The sequence below is a fragment of the Aphelocoma coerulescens genome, chromosome 1 (genome assembly GCF_041296385.1).
Source record: "Aphelocoma coerulescens isolate FSJ_1873_10779 chromosome 1, UR_Acoe_1.0, whole genome shotgun sequence".
NCBI lineage: Eukaryota > Metazoa > Chordata > Aves > Passeriformes > Corvidae > Aphelocoma > Aphelocoma coerulescens.
In genome coordinates this window covers 75,832,740-75,848,059 of record NC_091013.1, presented here as the reverse complement: position 1 = coordinate 75,848,059, position 15,320 = coordinate 75,832,740, and the positions used below count along the sequence as shown (strand labels likewise).

Below are 15,320 nucleotides of genomic sequence, written 5' to 3'. Positions count from 1 at the left end.
GGTAAAAAACCAAACAGGTGAAGTGTAGAAATGCAGCAAAATGAAAATCAATCACTTTGTAGTTGAATACTCTATGAACAGTCCTCACAGAAAACAAGTGGAATGCAGTGCAACATCTGATTTATATAATTTTGAGGTCACCTCCTTATTTGGCCCTGAATTAAATGATTTCAACAAGGCAGGCAGCCTCCCCTTTCACAGGAATGCATGTTACTTTCCATAGCTGTTCCAGTTGGGTATGTTTGGTATTTGTGTCAGCTTTCGACAAAGATGTCCAGCAACTTTAATTATGGTGCAAGGAAATATTTGCACTGGACAACTGATAGAGAAGTTAGTTGCTAGAATAAAAGCTGTATTGTAGGGCTAAATCTTGCTCTTCAAATGTACATAGAGGGACTTTCTAAAAGTCATAGCCAGAAAGAGAAATGTGGTCAGGAAACACCATATCCTTTCCATACTGGGAGAGTTGGTTTTCAGCAAGACTTTCCCATCCTAAGATGGTGAGACAAGAGAGTGGTGTTGGCAGGATGGCTCAGCCTCACCCCTGTGTTATGCTCATTTCTGGCTTGAATAATGACAGGCATACTTAAATGTGCCTGTAAAGTAGTAATGTTACATAGGGTTGTGGTGGTACCTGGTTTAGGAGTAGACTTGGCAGTGTTAGTTTAATGGTTGGACCCAAGGATCTTAAAGGTCTTTTCCAACCCAAAGGATTCTGTGATTCTACATAAATTACTATCCTGGTGTGTGCTGAGTTCTGTCTCTCTTGGTACTAGATGAGACATTATTGTAAGGATCTCCCAGGGCATGGGAAGAAGGATGTTATGGGATTTTAGTGTCCCACATTACTTATAGGATCTGATCCAAAGTCACCAACACTGATTTACTCCAGTGGTGTCTGACCACAACCAGAATTTCTAGGTCTCCTAGAAGGAAAAGGTTTGAATGTATAAAGAAATTATTTCATTTCTTTGAAAGGGTGATTGTTAATGTCCTTACCCATCTGGTCCCACATCCTGATTGCTCTGTCAAGTTCATGTTGAAGTATTTTCATCATGTTTATATGTGAATTTCAGAGAACTTTGAAGAAGGACAAAGGAGATGTAGCTGTCTTGTAAGTGAATAGGAAGTTAAAAAAGGATAAGCTTGTAAAATGAAGATTGACTTTGTGAGCTTGAAATCCATTTGACTCATCCAGAGTGCAATACAATGCAAACCACCTGATTCAGGGTCTAGTTATGTGTGCCACAGCACTGCCATGATCCACCAAACCCGCCAGATAAAGAGAGGCTATTTTAAAGTTTCTCCTTCAGGGCATGGGGAAGTACTGTTCTTGCAAAGATAGAAATTTATGATGATGCTAAAAAAAAATGCAGATGAAGTGAATAATTAATGAATTCACGACAGGACTGAAATATCTTCCTAAAATGCTGCTATTTTTAGCAGGGAGTTCTGCAGTGCTTTTCATGTGATCCTATTGCCTTCTGAGAGCAGGAAAACAATTTAAATTAGTTTCTCTTTCCCCATGGACTGATATAGACCCAGTATATAATACCCCTTGGCATCTGCTTCTGCCTTAAAACAAACACAGATGATTTTAAACCTCATGAAAATAAAACACTAATGAAATCTATACTTAATCTTCACTGCAGCTGAATACCTTTTATAATAGTTTGTACTTTTGAGGCTATACAAGGGGAATACTGCAATGGGCGTAACTGGCAGCTGCTGCTGGTCTGGTAATGCTCAATGTGGCTGCGGTTTTGAGCTGGCAAAGGACATGGAGGCAATTATCAAGAGGAGGTTGCAGGGTATGGCCCATAGATAAGGTTTTAATGTGAACAGGTTTGTTCTTCTTTTGCCTATAACCAGAAGAGACTATTGCTGTTTGAACTACTTTAAACTAAAAATGTCACAGTCAGAAATGCCTCTAAAATAAGTTGTCATATCCACAAAGGGATACGGTCACTGCCATAGTGAATTTTCAGGTGTTTAACACGTGAAACCTGGTCCTGTCTGGGATTTCTCCTTCCTGAGTGGTAATGAGATACCCAGTGCCCATTAAAGAGGAAGTCAGGAGCAGCTTACTTGCTGCCTTTCTTGCTTACTGGAGTTGCCACAGATTTAATTTAGAAGAAACCTCCAAATCCCAAACCTTTAGGAGTTTGGGAGGGCCTGAGGAGGGCTCTTTCTTCGCAGCTCAATTCCCAGTTTGTACAGGTGCAGAGAGGTGTTGGCTTCCTTTCCCCATTTGCACGGGGTTTGTTTCCCCCACTGGGGGGTTTCTGTAAGGTGTGTGGGGCGCTCCTTGGACCTGGCTGGTTCCCAGTCCTGACAGGCTGCAGAGCTCTGCCCTGGGAGCAGAGTGCTTGCCACACGAAGCAGCAGTGAAATATCTGGGCTGAAGCACATTGGTTTGGGAAAGGGTTGTGAGCTGAGTCTCAAGCAGCAGAGGTGGCCCCAAAGGCACCTGCAACCTCAGGGCAAGCTGCAGGCTTTGGTGATGGTAGACCTTGGGAAGCTCCTGGACTAAGTCATGGAGGGTGGTTTCTTAGGGGTGCTTGAGCTGTGGGACCTTAGCTGTGTTCAGGCACAATTTTATGGCTTGGGTGCCATACATACTTTGCTGCATCTGGGCCTTGGTCTCAGTTTTCCCTTCTCTGTACATCTATATAAAAAGACTGTTTTAAGATTTAATGTCTGTAAAACACATGCATTGTATGGAGCTTTGTAATAATTATAAATTGATCCTCAGCTGGAAGCTGGGTGTGATTAATGTGAGTGCTATTGAAATGAAAACTTGTTATGAAAAAAATATATTGAATTATCACTATTTTTTTTTCTTGTGCCAGGTGAAAAGACTATTTTCAGGCTTATTTTCCCCAGCTTTATATCAGCTCTCCCATGCTAGAGCTCTTTTTTCCAGTGTTTTTGCTCAGTCATTTGTGCGAGTCCTTCCTAAAATGAATCTGATTATCAGGTGGCTGCATTTTAAGCACTCTACTAAGCAATTTTTAAAAAGCAGTTTTAAGCAATCTATTTAGACCAAAAGGAAGTAGAAGGCAACTCACAGACTGAAGAAGTGGGTGTGCTGGAAGGAGCAGGAGGGAGTGGGATTCTGTGGTGGCAGGGGGATCTGATGAATGGTTGATGTCCTCAGTGGGTCCTGTCAGTAGGATGGGACACAAGGACAACCCTGGCAGTGCAAGCCTGGAGGGCTTTTCCTCAGGGCTTCATCTCAGCACACAGTGTTCATGTCCCTGTTTGAAGCTCTATTGGGTTGTGACTTTGTGATACAAATAATAAATCAAATGAAGGGTAGCAGATTGTATGTTTTTAAATTAAAGAAATGCATTGAGTTTCATTGACTGCAATGAAAAGATACAGAGATTTTAAGACTGTAAATTTTATTACAGCCCTGCAAACTGGTTCTAGTTTCCTTTATTTATATCTGTTTGTTTGAATGCCTGCACTCATGATTGAAAAAATTAGTTATAGAAGTCCAGTAAGGTCTTGTGAGCTGCTTGGGAACAATCAGAAATAAAAAGTATCTGTTTTCAGCTTTGTTGTTGCTGTATTGATTTGGGAAATGAGGCTTTGGGGAAAATATTTTTTCTTCACATAGGGTTATCCACCCTTGTGACTGCCTCCTGAAATACCCAGCAGTATAGTTTACATTGCTAAAACTGTTTACATAGCTAAAACTGGAAGTATTGAAATAGTTAATTCTGCAATTTAGCGAGGAGGCACCAGTTTCAAGCTATTAAAATAGTAATTCTTTTTAATAAAAAGTAGCTTATTTTAGTGGCTATCTCCTTACTGCTCTTTCTTTTCTTTCCACAGGAAAAATTAACCCAGGAGTGTGTATTCAGAGAGCAATTTGAAGAAAACTGGTATAACACATATTCATCAAATCTATATAAACATGTGGACACTGGAAGACGATACTACGTTGCGTTAAATAAAGATGGGACTCCAAGAGAAGGGACTAGGACTAAACGGCATCAAAAATTTACACATTTTTTACCTAGACCAGTGGACCCTGAGAAAGTACCGGAACTATATAAGGATATTTTAAGCCAAAGTTGACAAAGACAATTCACTTGAGCCCTTAAAAAGTAACCACTATAAAGGTTTCATGCGGTGGGTTCTTATTGATTAGCTGTGTCATCACATCAGCTCCACTGTTGCCAAACTTTGTCGCATGCATAATGTATGATGGAGGCTTGGATGGAACATGCTGATTTTGTTCTGCACTTAAAGGTTTGTCCTCCTGGAGGAGAGCCTATGCCCACTCGCTTGATTTAGTACGAGAGGGAGCGCGAGAGAGTGAGTGCGAGAGAGAGAGAGAAAGGGAGAGGATGAATGGGAGTGAGAGCGCGAGAGAGAGGAACCAAGGGGAGGAGGAGGGTGAGGAGGAGGAGGAAGGCCTGATGCATGCTGGGGAATAGACACGCTTTTAAATTTTTGATCAGTTGTACTTCGTCATATATCAGCATAGCTGCCATACTTCGATTCATCAGGATTTTTGGCTGGTGGCCTGCTCAAGTGTACGCTGCATTTACAAAGGCATGGAGGGTGCAGTCTTACTTAAACAAGAGACTTTTCAGTTAATCGCTCTCTGGGTCTCACCCCACTGAGTTTAAAGCAAAGACCTCTTAGTAAAAAAAAATAAAAATAAAAAGTTAAATTTATTTATAGAAATTCCAAAGGCAACATTTTATTTATTTTATATATTTATTTATTATATAGAGTTTATTTTTAATGAAATATGTACAGGCCAGATAGGCATTTTGGAAGCTTTAGGCTCTGTAAGCATTAAAATGGCAAAGGCCACTATGAACCTGTGGTAAATTCATGCAAGTAAATATAAAGGTGCATGGATAAAAAAAAAAAGCCAACAATAAAAAGGTAATAATAATAAATTCTAGTGACCCTCATGTACTAAAGGCGACAATCTCTTTTGTGCCCGTATTATTGTACAAGTATGCACACCACTCATGACACTGAATCCTCACTCTTCTGACTGCTTGTTTCATAGCTTACCCCAGAGGATTAAAGAGAAAACTGGGTCTTCAACTTTTTTTTATGTGTCTGTAATATTTCCTCTCTGATAAAGTGACTTCTTACATCATTGTAAATTTCACAGCTGTGGAAAATATAGGGGTTGGAATATATTCTACTTGTTAAAACCTATTGCAGATTATACCAAAGCTAAATGATGAATATGCTATTATTTTTTTTTCCTAAAGAGAATGCCAGAAACAACATAAGTAACACCAACAACAATTATACTAATTTTAACAAAGAACACATAAATATTTCAGAGGGCAAGAACCAGGTTAACAGGATCACTCTTGTAAACATGTTTATTTGTGCACTTGACTATCTACTATGAAATTATACAAGTTCCATAGGGGTCATTGTAATATCTTTTATGGAAAATTGCTTTCAGTGTGAACTGTCATAATACATGATATTAGCACCCTTCCTAAAGTAAAACTTGCAAAATGAAACTAATAAATCTCTATCAATAATGACAATGAGGGGGACAGTATTAGACTTATTTTTATTGTTTTCCCTAAAGTATGTTCAAATATTCATGAACCCCAAGGTGAGGAAACAGTATGTAATATTTAAGGGTATGATAAGCACACAAACATATTGATTAGCAGTTACCATTTGGAAATTAACCCTCAGGAAGAGGCATTTTTTTCCCTAATACTCTGAAGAAACAAAAAAAAAAAAGAGAAAAAAATCATGTTAAGGTCCATATGACAAATGCATTTTGTAGTTGTTTTATCCCTTAGGATTTGAATCCAGTGCCATTAAGTTGAGTGTAGCCTTCACCATTGGATATGTTGGGAGCAGGGCTGGTCCTGATACCCTGGCTGTCTGCAAACGCACGGGGGCTGAGCGCAGATGTGCTTTGGATGAGCGATGTAAAAGGTTGTAGCCTACTTGTAATTAAGAAATTTTTGAGCTAAAGCACTCTTGTTCATCTGATTTATATTATTTGAAACTTATTTCTGTTCTGGAATAACCTCTGGCTCGGTGTCCTGAACAAATGTTCCCTTTCTGTACTGAAGCAGGTAGGAGGAGCCATGTCTCAACCAGCAATATCAGTAATCTTAAATGGAACATGGCATTTTGTTGTAATTGTTTATGAATGATAAAATACATAAATTACATTAGTTGATTTGAAGGATACTTGTCGAGGGACTGTTATTGCCTGGGAATTTACAGCCTTGAGCTGCAGCCCACGCGTTTGTCTCCCACCCTTTGGGGCTGCTGAGGGTCAGTCGGGTGCCGGATCATTTGTGTGGGCGAGGCAAAGACCGTAGGGGAAGAAAAGGCACTTCTGGGCAGGACTAGGGCTCATTGCTCTGTGTTAAATGGATCAACCCTACCACGAGGAAGGGAGGTTACAGCCCTCTCCTGTTTCAGTGAATCTGACACACACCAGGAAATTATTTGCAAAGGTTAAAATTACTGTGAGTCGAGGCCGCAATACTAGGCCGCAGTTAAAGTCTTAATGTTAAATTGACTTGGATTTTTAGTCATAGGCTAATCATTACTACTAGTTAACACGTTTTATTTAATTTATTTTTTTTTGTATTTTTCTAAAGAAAGGATTAAACTTGAGAAAAATGTTATGAGTTTATGGCAGTCCTTATAAATAAACTGTAACCGATTTACTCGAATAACCCGTAATGGTGTGTAAATACTGACTTTATGTAAATATAGAAACATGTAATTTAACTTAGGCATTATTGCAAGACTGGAAGGCTCAGGAGCTGGCAGTTTGCCACTCCCTGCAGGTTCACTGGGTCAAATTTGGCCTGTTTCGGGTAGCGAACAACAGATTCTGTTCAGTCCCTTGTGTAAAATGAGCTATTTCTGTTTGTTTTCTGGCGGGGGATGGGCAAAACCATCGTCACCTGGGTGCTGCTTAGCTCCTTTGCCAAGGCATGAAGTGGTACAGATGCCCTCCTGCTCCTTATGTGATCCTGCTAAAACAGGGCTGCAGAGAGCTGACACGGCAAAGCAGGGAGGCTTGCAGTGCCTCTCCTCCTGTGCTGTGGACAAACAGAAGTCTTCATTTTCTTGTGCTGTCCATCTGGCACCTTTCTCGAGCACTAAAATTCACTCGAAGACAAACCTGAGGGAAAAAGAAAAGAACAACTGGTGTTATTTACTTGATATTCTGTAATGGTGTGTAAATAGATACAGAATTCTGTAATTTGTATAAATATATTGCTATAGAATTTTGAAAATTGGTATTATTTGCTTGATGTCCCTTCAGAGCATTTTCTTATAACTGTGCACATGTGTAATAATGGGATGGCAAAGAGATGTCCTTGCTTATTCCTAGAAAGGATGTGAGAATATTCCAGGAAGCCAAAAATCATCAGTATTTTCTATGCCTTTTTGCTAATTTGGAAAAAAGCAGGGAGATGTCTTTTTAGCAAAAATTTTATTAGCATTTCACCTGAAGCAGACCTGTCTGGGCAAGAAGCATGGCCCAAAAGATGATGGAGATCCAGACCAGTGTTAGAGTATGGGCTGGTTTGGAGCTGCATTTGGTAATGTGTAAGGCAGCACTCCCAAATGTAAGTGGGGTGAATGAAACCTGGCAGAGCTGGGCAGTGCAGAGTGGAAAGAGAAAAATCCTAGGAAAATTGCCTTAAGTTACTACCAGTCAGTGCAGGACTCAAACTGCCTGCCAACTGGATGGGAAAAAAGAAGTGAGTCTTTCATAAATGACAGGGTAGAAGATGTGGAGGCTGGAGATGGGACTCTGGCCTTAAAAATCAAGCATTTCTGTCGTCCCCCTGAAAATAAGATAAGTGTGAGTTTAATAAATATACAAATAGGAGGGAGCTGAAGACATGCTTCCGAGGCAGTTTCTTTGTATACAGAATATGACAGGAGGTAAGAGAAGATGCTTCTGTAGCTTGTCTTTCACAGTCACTAGCTTATGCTCTGCTCTGCTTCTTGTATCAAGTAAAGAAGTGACTGTAAGGTCTAGCTCTGTTATTCATGATTATAGGAGTAGAAGCGGATGGGCTGTGAGCCACACTGAATACCTTTTCATGTGAACTCCTGTCCCAGCTAGTGAATTCTTACAATGTGCCCATGAGATACACTAGCAAACCTCGAGATATGACCAGGCTCCTTACAACTGCAGTTTGTTTTGTAAAAATTGAGAGGTTCCAGAGTCTTTGAATTTTTGATGAAAATCTTGGAAACTCAGCCCCCTACTCATGTAGCTGTATAAGTGCAGGCAGCTGTATTTGTAGGTAATCTGTGGAAAGAAGTAACCAACAACATCATCCTCAATATTTTATTCCACATGGCCCATCGTTTACTGATCTGAGAACAAAACCAGAAGACTTCTGTTTTCCAGAATTTTATCTCTGTTCTTATACCGTTAGAGCTCTCCATCTGTTGTTCACAAGGCAGTTCTGTCCTGCCTTGATGTTATCTTTCACCTTACCATAACACTACAAGGTGGTTTTGCCCTCCTGCCCCCAAGGAAGTACCAGTAATAAAAACTCATCTCCTATTGTCAAGAAGCTGCAACAGCCTGCCCTAGAGTTGGTTCCTGAACACTTTGGCCTTGTGAAGAGTGCAGGCCACAGATAACTGGCATATAAAAAAATTTATCCATCAAGGATAAGAAAGACAACTAGTGATTATAAACAAAAAATGCTATTGTGCAAGGTGTCTTGCCAGCTCAGATGCCAGAAGTTTGAAAGCACAAAATGCTTATTGATGTTCTGATAATTTTAAGTGAGAATAATAATCAAATTCCACCTGCAAAGTAATTTATAAAACCCAGTATTTTTGCTTTTTTCCTCTCATGGTTTTATATTTTAATAACTTGTGTGAGTGTTTTCTTCTACCCAACAATATTGGAAAAGATTATTTTATTTTTCATTTATGATTTCCGAAGTCCTGCTGCCTTTTTATAATTTTTCAGAGTTATTCTGGTCTGAACCCTGGGGCAGGAAAATTGCCATGTGATTCTGGGTTAGGATAGAGGATCACATGCATTGCAAAGCTGCTGCTCTTGTCCTCAGAGTAGCTGTTACAGTCCATAGGATGCCTTTGTCTTACCATAGCTATTACATAGAGGGCAACAATGTTAATTGTACCTTAATAGGTTGTATATTGTTATTATCATAGGAGAGACCTTTCCAAATGATCCTCAAGTCATGCCAGCTTTATTAAACTTGCATCTGTTGCTTGAACACGCTCTCACAAATATCCTATCACAGAGATCTGTGTATAAAATAAATTTTAGCTCCATATTGTTTAGTGCTGCAAAAGGGATTTCACTTCATAGCAAAAAAAATTAACCAAACCCGAAAACCCAACCCCCTTTTCTTTAGGTTGAGGGAAGTTATTTTTATGTGCACTACTCACAAGTAGCAACTACATAGTCAAAAGAATTCTGGAATTAGACTGAACTGTCAAAATGTTTCTCACATTTCTGTTTTCTTGAGAAATCACAGGCCGTCAAATTATAGTCATATGCAAAATATGCCCTGTAGATTTTTTTTCATGTCCAGAGGGTCTGGATTTATGTATATCTTACTGTTGGAGGCAGTCAGTCTAGGTGAAAAGAGCATTTCTGTAATGTTGGAACTAATTTATTTTATTGACAACCTTCCCCCTGCCCCCGCAAAGAGTAGCTTTAGTTAAAATTATTATTGTTATTTCTACCCTTGTTGAGAGAGTAGATGTAAACATTGAAAGAGTGTCTTGAAATACTCCCTCACAGCTGTGCTCTTGAATGTATACTTCTTTCTTTTATATTTCTTATGCAGTATGATTTCTATTGCTTTCTAGAAACCTTTATGTTTGTTATGAATGTCCACACACTGAAGTAGTTGCAGTCAAATGATGTACTTCTTTGGTTAAACCAATTTTCTTTTTCTAAACCTCGAATGTTTTGGCAAGGCAAGGCAGTAACTTCTCAGGTAGGACTCTTATTTTTCCTTTTCTCGTCTTCCTGTCACAATCCATCTTTTTTATTCTTGGACTGTAGTTAATTTCACAAACCTTCACAAAGAACCTGCAGGGTAAGACTGTAGGTCCATCTTATCTTCATTCCAGGGAAGCAGAAGACTTGCTGGTAAACAGTTCTCTGTGCATCTTCATTTTTGATATATATTTTGGTTTGACTCCAGATGAAACCAGTGCTTATATCTTCCTGTTCAGGATGGTTCGGGTCTTTATCTCACTGTGTCCCTAGTATGAACAATAGAAGGGTGTTCAATATATAATGTCAGTTTATTCGGGTATGGTGTATCCATTCCATTTCTTCTTTCACTGAATGTTCTGTGCAAGCCTTTGTTTATTATCCATTAGGATCATTTAACATCTAAAGTACCCTGTAGACATCACCTTATTAACTTGAAATCTCTTGATCAGCCACTTCGTATTACTTTGTGTTGGCAACTCATTGAATTACAAGGATGTGTGTTAAAGATGAACAATTTGGTTGTCAATGCCTTTTGTTGTAAGACCTGAACTGTTCTCTGAAGAATGAAAGTCAGGTATGCATCCCCAGTTCCATTAAGGATATTTTCCTCACTGTCTCCAGTCCACTCCACTGTCCTTCAGAGGAAAGCAGTTCTTTTGGCATGTCCAGTGTGTGTGGGGGTCACTCCCAAATGGCCTGCTGTATCACATGCTCTCCTGTATTAGCTCTCTTCCTTCTAACAAAATCCCCACTCTTGCAGTACTTTTGCAGCTGCTTCTTCCTATCACCTTAATCTTCCTAATATGATTTTGTGGTATTTGGGTACTGAGGCCCATACTATCAATGAAACCTGTATTTTGTAATTGGGATTGAGTCCAGTGTAATCTCATTTCCAACCAAGTCAGTCTTTACCCAGTAAAAAAATTTGGAAGAAACAGTGAAGGAAAAGAAAACTGCGTGTTACCCCTTATCTCAAGTGGGTTTGAAGGAGGCTAATGTGAACTTGCCCATGCTAAGATCCCTCTTAACAGATTTCCATATTCTTAACTGTCTTTCTGGGATTCTGTTACGTCCCATTAGTTTCCAAGTGATACTATCTGTCATCCTAGCAAAAGCTTTTGTCAATGTCTATGAAGTTGATGTACAGTGAACTCCATGAATGCTCTGTGAAGAGGATGTTGTTATACACTGCTGTAGTCACTGATATTTTCTGTTTCTTGAGATCAGCCTGCTCTTTTCCAAGTGAAATATCCCCTGCTTGTTCTAACCCCTGTAGGAGTGTGCCTGCCAGGCTGCTACTTTGTGTAGAAAGGAAGCTGTTGTCTTTTGGTTTCTTGTGCTGTACAAGAAGTTCCCTCAGCAAGAGACTACCTTCCTCATTCCAGGACCACAAGAAGGAGTCCATACTTGACTTCAGTCGAGTTTACACTTTTTATCTTTCTCACCTCAGCCCATATTCCATGCACTTAATTAATATTTCTATTTTATGGCCTTACTATCTATCTGAAAAATGCATTTTTTGTGTATGCCAGAAGGCTGTTCTGAGCAGATTGCTGTTTTCCTTCTGGACTGTCTATGAGTTGATATACACACACACACACACACACACACACACACACAGGTACTCTGCTAGAAGCATCTCATAGCCTTCCTTTTCTTTAAGACAAACAGGCCTGATTGGTTAGATTAAGGAAGGATGCTTGTTCCAGGAGTATCCACACTCTTCTCTAGCAGCATCATGGAAAACAAGCAAAGTTCTGATCTCAGTTGTCAATAACTGTCTTTGCTATACAAATTTGGTGGCTGTGACATCTTAAAATAAACCGTCAAACTAGATGAACAACAGGCTTGACAGTACATATGAACCAGTTTATTTCCTGTTCTTCTCTTGCATTGCTTAAATAAACAATTAAAAATCAGCCAAGGTACTCTTGAGTTGAAATTTTGAAGTCAAAGCTGTGTTACTGGTAGTCATATTTTCAGTTGTGATAATAGGTAAGTGCTCCACAGCTCATGAAGTAGTGTGCATCTGAGCATCCATTTCTTTCTTAATGGAAAACATGATTTACTCACAGAAATGTAGTCTTGGAGACCATATTCAGCTGTTACACGGGTATGCAAAGCCTCTAATGCACAGTAGAAGTACTTACCCCCCACCTGCTGCATATGCCCCTTAAACCTCCCCCCAGCTGCTGTTGCCCAGCTCCAGGGTTAACTTCCACTCAGGCAAAGCTTTCACTCAGACAGGCGGAGAAACTTGTCTGTGCTGCAGGGAAAGCCTCTCTGAAACAGGAAAGCTATGTCCCTGTGGAGAGGAGAGAGAGGCAGTAAAGAGAGATGTGTTAAAAACAGGGTTCATCTAAAAAGGGGTATGAGGAAGCTCCTGGGTTTGCCAGGGGGGAATTAGCACACTGTGGAAGCAGGGACAGAGCCATACAGAAATACAAATGCTTCTGTTTCTTCTCCCTGCTTTGCCTGTGTGCTACCCCGTTTCCCACAAGCACACCCTCTCTTCTTCCCTTTCCAGCTATCATGAGTTGAGGCAACAAATGCGTCTTAGCAATGTTAGAAGACCATGTGCTGCACATCCTTAATGAATGATCCATCTTGAGGGTTAGTTCCATGATGGAAGTAGTGGTGCTAAAAGGATTCAGACCAGAGAAGAGGGCTTGGTTTGGGGCTGGGAGACTCTTCCTCCATATACTGAGGTCTGGGACATGAGTAGGTGCTGCAGAGTCTGCTCTGCCAAGGTGTGTACCAGGCTCTGGTGCTGACAACAAAGGTGTCTGCTGAGTAAGGGCTGTGTCTGGTGCCAGGACCTGTCTGTGTTCCTTCTTTGCAAAATTCCCAAGTGACCACAGGCAGCTATTGAAGATACAGGCAATTTGTTCCTAATTTGTCTTTGCATAAGTGAGTTTAGGGCTAAGCCCTGGCTTGGAGGAAATCAAAATCTGCATGATCAGTATAACTGATGCAGGCTTAATAGTGAGAGGAGGAAGGATAGTTGTGGAGTTTTCCTCTCTTCCACAGTTCTCCTCATCACAGACAGGAATCAATAATTTTTGTAGGGGTGTTCCTCTTGCTAGGGTCATGCTTATTCACTGCTTTGTCTCCAACAGCCAGTTAGGATGTATTTTTGGAGCTATAGCCTTCTGTAGGAATAAACAGGATGAAAACAACACCATGAACACCACAGAAAGTGAAAATAACAAGAAAATAAGGTATGTTTACTTCTAGATTGGCCTGAACCCAAAGTCAAACATCTCAAGTAGGACGACTTGGTAACCTCAGGCTACTTCCACTACTGCTGCTGCTGAGACCTGGGGTTTGTCTCTGTGGGCAGCAGCAGGCAGGGTGCACAGTGCCTGATGGGGGAATCTCCCTGCCCTTGACTCACCCTTCCTGGGGTGTTGGGGATAAGGGCTGGTACAGGAAGGATGTAGTGGCCCTCTGATTCAGAGGAGCAAGGAAGGACCAGCCTTTCCAGCCTCTATGCACTCAAACAGTGGCACTGGTGAGCAGGACCAAAGCCATTCCAGTGCTGGCATCAATCCCTAACCTCTCTCTCAGCAAAGGCTCCCGGAATTTCAGAATTAACATCCGGTTTAAAAATGAGGTTTTCTCCTAGAGCTATTATTTGATCAAGATAAATGGGAAAATTTATATCTTGGTGTTATTTTTTCAGGCAAGCTATCAGTCAAGTCCAAAGATCAATGAGTTTTTTCCTCTTTTCTTTGTATTTTACACTTCCTAATAAAAACCACAGGCAATTGAGGACTTCCTCCCTCCTTGAGGAGCTCGTTGGTTCTGCGAAGGCATGGATGGGGGTATGTTATAGAGCAACTTAGGAAATTAAGCTGCACAAAGTATATCATTGCAAGGGGACTAGAACAGTAGAAGATGATTTTTGGACAAAAACCCCCCAACTTTCTTGCTTCTGAAGTCTCTAAGTCATTGGAAAAATGACTTAAACAGCAACCAATAAAATTAATAACTACTTGGTAGTGAGTGGAAGCAGAAGAATGGCAGTGGCTCTGCCACTTGCACCCTTCCACTTCAGCTCACTAAGTAGCTGTTTTATTTACACAATCTTGGAAGCCCATTGGCTTCCCCTTGATTTATTGTCTGCTCCTTTTTTGACTCAGGTCTCATCATCCCTGTCCTTCAGGCAGCGCTAGGATCTTCATCTGTCCTTGCAGGTAATTTGTTGTGAATATCTTGGTAATTCTCTAAGTTACACCTTCTCTGTTTCGTACTTCCTTCTTGAACTCTGTGTGGTGCAAAACTGGGCACAGCATTTCCCAATTTTTACACACTGCAGACTTTCCTCATCTCCTTTATCAAAAGTAAAAGGGCTCCAATGAGAAAAGTTCATTTCATACCATGAGATGCAATTATTGAACCCTCATCCTCTTCCTTGTCCCTGCTTTAAAGTATTAGAGCATCATGTCAAATTATTTAAGCACATCAAAAGGAGGAGGAGGTCTGCTAGAAGTGCTTGGCTGGCAGGACTAAATCTCTGCATTTGCTGCAGATTGTGATGCAGCAGAGTGTGTTCTTCTTGGCTCCTTCAGAAGAAAGTGACCTTCAGTAGCAAAATCCTTTCTCTGAAAGCAAAAACTCATTTGGTATGTTAATTATTCTGTAGCTAGCAGGCTTGGTTTTAATTTATGTTCATGACAACACATAATTTGAGAAGAAGCAGTTGAAAAAGGGTCCATATTTACTGTGGAAACTGGACCAAGGGAATTTTAGGGGAATTTTTCCTGTTTTGTTTCACATAGCTTGGCTTTACTGGAGTTTTCGTGCTGCCAGTATTTGGGCTGACCTGTCTGAATTGCATGAAAAGGTGGCTGAAAAGCAAAGTACAGAGAAATAAGTCAAAAACCAATTTCCCTTCATGTGGCTTTTACTGCTTTAGTGCTACAGAAACTTGCTCCCTCCACACTGCAGGCAGTGGGGAGGCAGCAGCCGTGAGCCCGGGCCTGTGGCACTGAGATGGGCAGTGCTGCAGCCCAATGAGGTGGTCAAGGCTGCTGCTCTCAGAGATTCCCTGTGTGAAACTGACTCACCTGTGCACAGGGAAGACTGAGGCTTGAGGCCAGCACAAAAAGGGGTCCTCAGCACCCAGCCCCTGTGGACCAGCAGTGCCTGAGGGGCTGGAGGACCACAGAGGCAGAGCCAATAGCTTCAGCAGTGACCACACAGCTGGGGCACCTCGGGGACACTGGGAAGGGTCTGTGGGCTTGGAGATGGACTTCAATTCAGCTTCTGCTTAGGGCACCCTTTGCTTGCCTTTCTCTTTACCACCAAAAAATACCTACCT

General features: G+C 40.8%; 1 protein-coding gene across 1 annotated transcript in view; it reads left to right on the top strand.

Annotated features, from left to right (window-relative positions):
• Nucleotides 1-7,220, top strand: part of FGF9 (fibroblast growth factor 9) — a 29,604-nt gene extending 22,384 nt beyond the window's left edge. Inside the window, exon 3 of the mRNA XM_069013563.1 lies at nucleotides 3,844-7,220. Coding sequence (XP_068869664.1) covers nucleotides 3,844-4,089 — 246 coding nt within the window. The 3' untranslated portion in view covers nucleotides 4,090-7,220. The remainder of the gene's footprint in view (nucleotides 1-3,843) is intronic.
• The last annotated feature ends 8,100 nt before the right edge of the window (nucleotides 7,221-15,320 follow it).